Source organism: Balaenoptera physalus (assembly GCF_965194825.1).
Source record: "Balaenoptera physalus genome assembly, chromosome: X".
Taxonomy (NCBI): Eukaryota; Metazoa; Chordata; class Mammalia; order Artiodactyla; family Balaenopteridae; genus Balaenoptera; species Balaenoptera physalus.
The window spans coordinates 20,815,586-20,824,174 of NC_138903.1; the positions used below are offsets into that span (position 1 = coordinate 20,815,586).

The 8,589-nt window shown below is 43.3% G+C and overlaps 1 protein-coding gene across 3 annotated transcripts in view; it reads left to right on the forward strand.

Moving 5' to 3' along the window:
* Positions 1–7,050, forward strand: part of PTCHD1 (patched domain containing 1) — a 55,994-nt gene extending 48,944 nt beyond the window's left edge. For 2 of the 3 annotated variants that reach the window (XM_082447010.1, XM_082447009.1), the window contains one exon: positions 68–7,050. In XM_082447010.1, the coding sequence (XP_082303136.1) occupies positions 68–1,722 (1,655 nt within the window). In that variant the 3' untranslated portion in view covers positions 1,723–7,050. The remainder of the gene's footprint in view (positions 1–67) is intronic. The other variant, XR_014258913.1, reaches the window with a different exon arrangement.
* The last annotated feature ends 1,539 nt before the right edge of the window (positions 7,051–8,589 follow it).

An 8,589-nucleotide genomic window follows, 5' to 3' on the forward strand; every position in this document is an offset into this window, starting at 1 on the left:
GGTGTTTCCCCTCTTTAGAGAGATTAGCCTTTTAAATTTTTGATCTGGTCTTTTTCTGCCCCCTCAGGTCATGGATTATATGGGACTTTTGAAATGTTATCCTCCTGGAGGAAAACTAGAGAAGACCAACACGTTAAAGAGAGAACTGCAGCAGTCTATGCAGACTCCATGCTCTCCTTTTCTCTCACCACTGCCATGTACCTGGTCACCTTTGGCATAGGGGCCAGCCCTTTCACGAACATTGAGGCAGCCAGGATTTTCTGCTGCAATTCCTGTATCGCAATCTTCTTCAACTACCTCTATGTACTCTCGTTTTATGGTTCCAGCCTGGTATTCACTGGCTACATAGAAAACAATTACCAGCATAGTATCTTCTGTAGGAAAGTCCCAAAGCCCGAGGCATTGCAGGAGAAGCCCGCATGGTACAGGTTTCTCCTGACGGCCAGGTTCAGCGAGGACACAACTGACGGCGAGGAAGCGAACACTTACGAGAGTCACCTATTGGTATGTTTCCTCAAACGCTATTACTGTGACTGGATAACCAACACCTATGTCAAGCCTTTTGTAGTTCTCTTTTACCTTATTTATATTTCCTTTGCCTTAATGGGCTATCTGCAGGTCAGTGAAGGGTCAGACCTTAGTAACATCGTAGCAACGGCGACACAAACCATTGAGTACACTACTGCCCAGCAAAAGTACTTTAGCAACTACAGTCCGGTGATTGGGTTTTACATATACGAGTCTATAGAATACTGGAACACTAGTGTCCAAGAAGATGTGCTAGAATACACCAAGGGGTTTGTGCGAATATCCTGGTTTGAGAGCTATTTAAATTACCTTCGGAAACTCAATGTGACCACTGGCTTGCCTAAGAAAAATTTCACAGACATGTTGAGAAATTCCTTCCTGAAAGCCCCCCAATTTTCACATTTTCAAGAGGACATCATCTTCTCTAAAAAGTACAATGATGAGGTTGATGTAGTGGCCTCCAGAATGTTTTTGGTGGCCAAGACCATGGAAACGAACAGAGAAGAACTCTATGATCTCCTGGAGACCCTGAGGAGACTTTCTGTCACCTCCAAGGTGAAGTTCATCGTCTTCAATCCGTCCTTCGTGTACATGGATCGATACGCCTCCTCTCTGGGAGCCCCCCTGCACAACTCCTGCATCAGTGCTTTGTTCCTGCTCTTCTTCTCGGCATTCCTGGTGGCAGACTCTCTGATTAATGTCTGGCTCACTCTAACGGTTGTGTCCGTGGAGTTTGGAGTTATAGGTTTCATGACATTATGGAAAGTAGAACTGGACTGCATCTCTGTGCTATGCTTAATTTATGGAATTAACTACACAATTGACAACTGTGCTCCACTATTATCCACCTTTGTTCTGGGCAAGGATTTCACAAGAACGAAGTGGGTAAAAAATGCCCTGGAAGTGCATGGGGTAGCTATTTTACAGAGTTACCTCTGCTATCTTGTTGGTCTGATTCCTCTTGCAGCTGTGCCTTCAAATCTGACCTGTACACTGTTCAGGTGCTTGTTTTTAATAGCATTTGTCACCTTCTTTCACTGCTTTGCCATTTTACCTGTGATACTGACTTTCCTGCCACCCTCTAAGAAAAAAAGGAAAGAGAAGAAAAACCCTGAAAATCGGGAGGAAATTGAGTGTGTAGAAATGGTGGATATCGATAGTACCAGAGTGGTTGACCAAATTACAACAGTGTGATAGCGTCTGCTTGTTATATTTTCACCCTAGGTCTTATCAAGAGCAAAGGGATGATGTTAATGGAAACAAATTGAAAGTTGTTCTTTGGTTTTTAAGAATAAGAAATAGGCATTGCCAAAAAAAGTAAAGGACAAGGTGGGGAAATGGGCATTGCATATTTTCAATCTTTAAAACAAAAGGTTGTTATCAGAGAAAATTTACACACACACACACACACACACACACACACCCCCTAGGAGACTCATAGTCTCTTAAACTAAGATCAAATAAGCAAAAGCTTATTAGCAAGCAGAATCCTCTTTTATTCACACTGCAGATGTTGCTGGTATTGTGACAAAAACCTTCTGATTGAAAGGTCAGCTGCCAAGGCAGAAATAGCTTTGAGCATTGCTCAAACAATAAAGCTTCCAGAACTTCTGCAGAGCGGTAGCTCCAAGCAGGGTCTGTGGTTTAAGGTCTAAGGTTTTTGCCATCTCATCTAGCTCCCCAACACCCCAATGAGATGTTTGTGAAAGTTCTGGCCACCAAAAGCAAGCCAGAACCTCAGAAACAGACACATGGCGGAGTGGCCATCACCCATGGACTGAAACTGAGTCGCCTCTAAACTCACCCAGGGGAGGCAGTTTTGTTGTCCAGAATGAATTTATCATACGCCCCACCCACCCACCATCAATATACTTTTAACACTGGTATGGTTTGGTTAATATACCTTTAAACCAATGACAGCTCCAGCAATGCAGAGTTAAGGTGATTCTATTTAGGTATATCTTGTTACTTGTCACCAAATGGATCTGCTTTATTAGTTACAGCTCTTGGCAGGAGGCTCTGAGTACCCAAAACCACAGAGCCAAACCCAAATACCTGGCATGATGAAGGAAAAGCAGGTGTCTACTTGAACCCAGAGATAGTATTTCCATTTTGCCAAAAAAAAAAAAAAAAAGGCCAGCTGGTACAGCTGTTTGCAGTTTGGCCCTACATGCATTTTTTTTTTTGCATGGATGCCCAGAAACAACATCTGCCCACACATAGCTGAGGAAGGAGAAATGAACACTGACATGTTTATCTGCCACAGCTTCCCACTTGTAGTGCCAGTCTGCCTTCGCTCAGGAGACGTGCTTGCTCAGAGATACAGAGGAGAAAAGTCCTGAAACTTTGTAAGTCCTGAAACTGAGAACTTCAGGCAGACATAAAGGGCTGAAAGTGAGATAAATGGAAATGACTGGAAGATGTAATCACCACCATAAATCTATCAACGATGACAGTCAAGCTTTCCTGCTAACCTGGCTGCACTTTCATCTTCCTGGTCCCCACGCCCCCCACCTTCGTTGGTACCCCTCTACTTCCTTGCACGGCCCTTCTGTACATTATCGAGCCTAGATGTTTATACTGCTGACTTGCAGTATCTACAGGATCTAAACAGAAATGGTTTGATCTGAAGAGGCTGTGTATGTTGCCCCCGACCCCTGCATTTCTTTAAGTCTATAAAAATGAAGCTAAAACCTGGTCACACTTGAGGTAAACGTCTACAGTATTTTTCCCTTTTAGAGACGTAGCTTATTTAGACATCTGTAGCGGTAAGCATTTCCCCAAAGCACCTTACCTTTCTGGACCTTAGCAGATGTACTGTGCAACTTCCCCATCCCCTGCAGAGGAGGAAACTGAGACCTAGGAGAATAAAGTGACTCACCCAGGGTCACAACACTGGAGGGTTTCCATCATTTTCGCATGCCTAAGACAGGGCAGGCCAATTTTAGAACTTCTCATAAGAGGGCTACTACTCCCTTCAAAGTACATTTCCAAGGAAGAAACATAGGACTTATTGGCCACAAGGCAGACTTTTTTTTAATGTCTGGGTACTGTTTGGGATTTAGGTTTACCATTGTCTTTCCAGACAGCAAAAATGCCCAAATGATTCAGATGTAACTACACCAAGTGCAAACCTGTGCTTTCTATTTCATGTACTGTTGTTCACCCAGTTCTAAATATATGTGCAGGGGATCATAGCTAGTGCATTACACACTTGTTCAATCTCTCCTGCAAACACACTAAGTGATCATACCAATGTGTTATGCACTCAACTAGAGATAATGAGCTTTAATCTAAGGACAAATGCACTCCTCGAAAAAGGGCAAGTTCGCATAATAGATCTGCGATCAATTCTCTCTCCAAGGGACCTGCAACTAGGCTATCATTGATAAAACACAGCTGAAGAGGGGATTGGTTTTATCCTTAAATCATATGTTGCTAAATCATTTTCTGAAGAGCGTGTTCTAAATCAGCCATTGATTTAGTGCCGGCCACGTGGAGCACCTTGGGTTACAGTGACTCCACAAAACTGATACAACACACACCAATTAAGCGGATTTTGTTGAGAATCTAACCATTCAATTTGGTCAACCAGAATGACTTACTGTGGAACTTTATTTTATGACAGATAGTAGTTTTCCCTCTTGATTGGGTCTCTGTACACCTTGGGATATTGTATTTTTAAATGAAGGGCATTTTCAAACTTGTCAACTTCTCTTCTCAGCACTTGAAATCAAAGCTTATGGAATTCTGACTGTGGAATGAATGAATTATTTTTGGGGGAGTCTGCATGCCAAGACTGACTACTTATTATTTATTGTTAGATCATTATTATTTGTTAATATTCATTATTAATAATTGCTCTGATAGCATTGGTTTAGCCCCACCATGGAGAAGACATTTTAAAAATAGCTCAGAATCACATCCCCCCAAAATTTAAGTCTTTACTTCATGAAGTTTTACTTTTTCAATTGCTATAAAGAGGGAAGGAACGATCCTAGCAAACACTTGCAAAAGTTTTATTTTTCAATTAATTCCAACCAAGACATTAATGTCCACTTTACCAAAGAAACTTATTTGGTTGGTTTTGAGTTGGTATTTATTGTTTGTTTACCAAAGAAAATATTCCATTGATCAAAAATATTTCCCCTGCTCAACTAAAAAAAAAAAAAAGCTGTGATACTTGGGCTTTCTTGGCCATTCATAAGGAAAAAAAGAAAAGTCAGGGTAAGGGTGATATTCTCTCATTGAGTGAAACTCAGCAGAAGATGTAAATTCACAAGAAGCTTGGGGTTTGCAAGAAAGAAAATGACACTTGAAATAGGGTATTATTGTTAAGTCCTATAGCAATGGCCCAATGAATAGCATGAGGGCTCCTCGGGCTAAAAGGAGCATACTTGTTCCACAGAAAAAGTAACATAATCGCTGATGAAACTCCTTCGCCATTGTTCCAGCTCATAAGTTTTGTTTTGGGTTTGGGGGGTTTTAGGTTTTGGGGTTTTGCTTTGCTTTGGTTTGTGACATTTGTTTGTGTTTGCTTGTTTTGCTCCTACCTTTTCTACCATTTTTACCCCCTCAATTTTCAGGCAGAAGTGAGATAATCAGATGCCATCCTCCATGGCTACAGTTATTTGTGCAATATGCTGCTCTGAACAAGGCCCTTGATAACCCTTTTATTTTAACTAACCACCACCCAACTGTTCTAAGTGGCATTCTGGGACCATGACATCACTTTCCTCCAGCCCCAGCAATGGAGCGTGGCTGTGTCTGTCTCAAGAACGAGTGGGCTGGGCAGCCACCCTGGGGGTGTGGCATGAGTCAGAGCCTCTTGGACACAAATGATATCCTCCTCATAATGGCTTTTTATTCCTTCGGATCCTATTAAAGTAGCCCTGCAGCTTATAGTAGTGTTTGATCTCTGTGAATCTCTGTTTTCTCATCTGTAAAATGGCGGTAATAACAGTAACTATCTTTCAATTCAGCAAATACTTACTGAGTGCCTAATATCACCCAGATACTGTTCTAGAGACTGGGGACAGCAGTGAACAAATCACATTAAAAGAAATCTGCCCTCGAGAGCCTACATTTGAGTGATATTGTGGATTTACTGTAAGGATTAACATGAGAAGATGTTCAGAGGGCACGCATGGCAAGGCCTGGCACAGAGAAGGAACTCAAGACATTATTATTTGTAATTTGCCCATCCCACACAGTAGCACTAGAGCTCAGGATGTAAAGCTACAGAGAAGCAGATTTTTGCAGATCAGAGCCCAGGATTAGGGCTATGTAAAAATACAGAGTTGTCCTGGTCATTTTAAGACATTCAGAATTTGGCTGGATCATCACTTAGTGGGGCGAGTATGAAGGTGGCACAAGCCCTAGATGGTGGAGTTGGATTGTAATCCTTGAAAGAAAGGGATATAGGCAGTTGGGAATGGAGTGGGGAGGGGAGGGCGCTTATTTCATGACTATGCCCGGCTTGTCTGAAGGCATTTGAACATTCCTTTGGGGTAATTTGCTTTTAAGTCTGTGCTACATAAAAAGCACCAGGTATTTAAAGACAAAGTTCCTATTTTTTTAAAGTATGGTAAATCTGCAACACGAAGGAAAATATTAAATTAGTACTACCAGATTCTCTGGCAAAGAACTGAGAATGGCTTCAGCCAACACATTGCAGAGTACCTCCCCGTGGTGGTTACAACTGTTTATTTCTGTTTCATGCCAGTCCAGGAGAAAGCAAAGAGGAAAGTGAATGAGCTAAAATCCATTCACCTGAATAGGCAGTGTCAGGCTGTCCTCCCCAGCCCGCCTCTCACCTGCCCCCCTTCTGCCCAGGTGATGTGTTTGAAGTCCTCTGATATCTGTGAGGGCGCCATGCAAGGAAGAGGAAGTGAGGTGAGCAGACAGCTACGGCCTGTGTGTCAATTTTCAGGTTAGATTAAAATGAGCACGGCAAAGGTTTGGAGGAGCCGGCCCGGGGAAAGAGGCTTCTTTTCAAAGTACAAAGAAAGCAAGGTGTACCAAGGAGGCAACCCACAGAGGGCCCTTGGTGGAAGGAATGCTGTTCCTGTGGGACACGCCAGCCTCTTCCCCCTCCAGAATGTTGACACCAGATGAACCGCTGGATAGAATTAAGCTTACCCTCCTGTTTTTCACTTAGGAAAATGGAAACCTGGAGAAGTGAAATTACATGCACAGAGCCAGTTAGAAGCAGATACAGGACTATGATTGAAGGCTCCTAGCTCCTAGCCTCAGTCCTTTCTCCATCCTGCCACTTTACTGCCAAACTCTATGTGTCTAAATTACGGGGTCTTAACCTGGGGGCCATGAATGAGTTGGTGGGAGGGCGGGACTCTGAACTCCTGAAAATTGAATTATACGCAAAAATGTGTATATATGTTCCATATGTGCATTTTCCTGAAGAGAGTTCATAGTTGTCATCAGGTTTCAAAAGAGGTCTGCGACCCCAAAAGGGTGAAGAACCACTGTCCTCAATTAATAAAGACCTCACTGGGAGTGTGATCCTGGCGTCCTCATTTTGGCTAATGGGCAATCAAGAATTTCTCAACCATCTTTTCTCCAAGGAGCCAAAACTGCTTCTAGGTACTGGTCTCTTCAGGCCCAGCCAAGTGCCCACTACTCTTCCTTTATTCCTCATTCATTCATTTATTTAATCTGCAAACATGTTTGCACTGTCCAATCTATGTTCTAGCACCACTTAAACACACTCTCCAGGGCAAGACTGGGGAAAGGACCCCTCGGCATCATGCTCTTATTGGCAGAAAGAATACCAGGCCACTACCGCATTCTTACTGTTGCAACAAAGGAATACATAGCCTCAAAACTACAGTAACCACTCCCCACACATAGACACACACAGAGGGGGCAGCCAGCAAAGGTGACGTGTGGACGTGGGCCCTGTTAAAGAAGAAGAAGCAGAGCAGCCTATTTCCAAGCTTTACAGGCCTGTGCTTGTGGCAGCAGCATGCCATCCTTGAAGGGGTGTTCCCAAGTGATCCCTATTCAAGAGAGGGAGAGAATGTGTCTCATTCATCTCGGTAATATTTGTAGTGAACACATAGGAAATCATGGCCATGGACATATGGTTACGCTTAAGGACAGATGTGTCTTGGACACAGATATACAAATTGAAGCCCGGTTCTCTTGACTCCCAACCATCAGCTAGATATCGTGGACATGGATGGAGGAAGCTAGAGAAGAAACAACTCTATTTGTACCTGTTAGTTGTGCTTCCTCTGGCATAACTTTAGGCACAAGGAATGTACCTGGGTTGTCCTAAGGGCAAGGCTGGGGAAGCACTGCTTAGCCCTCCCTGAAGCACAAAGGAGACACTGGTGACTGAACAGTGCCATTTACAGAACCCTCTGCCCAGCCGTGAAAAGGGAAGCCTTCTGTTGAGGTGGAGGAATATGAGCCCCACTTTGTAGCATGTGATATGAAGTGTGAAGACTTTGCTCACTGAGATCTATAAAGTGCTTCGTTTAATTCCCACAAAATGGCAAAGACTCGGCCCATTCCTATTACCCACCCATTCCGGGCTCATCCTGGGGAAAACCGATATGATTCTCTTTGGCAAAACAATGTACTTAACTTCCAGGGTGAAACTTCAACATGTCTGGCTCAGACTTTCACCACTTTATTCTTTAAATTAACGTTCTGCCAGAATTGCTTTTGCCCCCTTCCAGAATCACCAAGGCAAATTCCATGATGCCTCCCAGGACCATAGGTGACTGGCCAAAATTGGTAATGACCCATTAGCGCTGCTTCACACACACACACACACACACACACACACACACACACACACCACGCACACATAATGCACATACACTCACACCTATAACACATGTACACATATAAATACATACATGCACATGCACACTGCCTTTTACAACATACCTGACACATTTGAGGCACATTAAAATGCTTTAGCAGGCCCAGCCCTGTGGTTCGGTGGGATTTGGCAAGCCAAAGGCTTCAGCTGTCTGTAGGGAACCATAAAAAATATTATCTTCCCCTTTTATATGTTTCCTGTCTGAG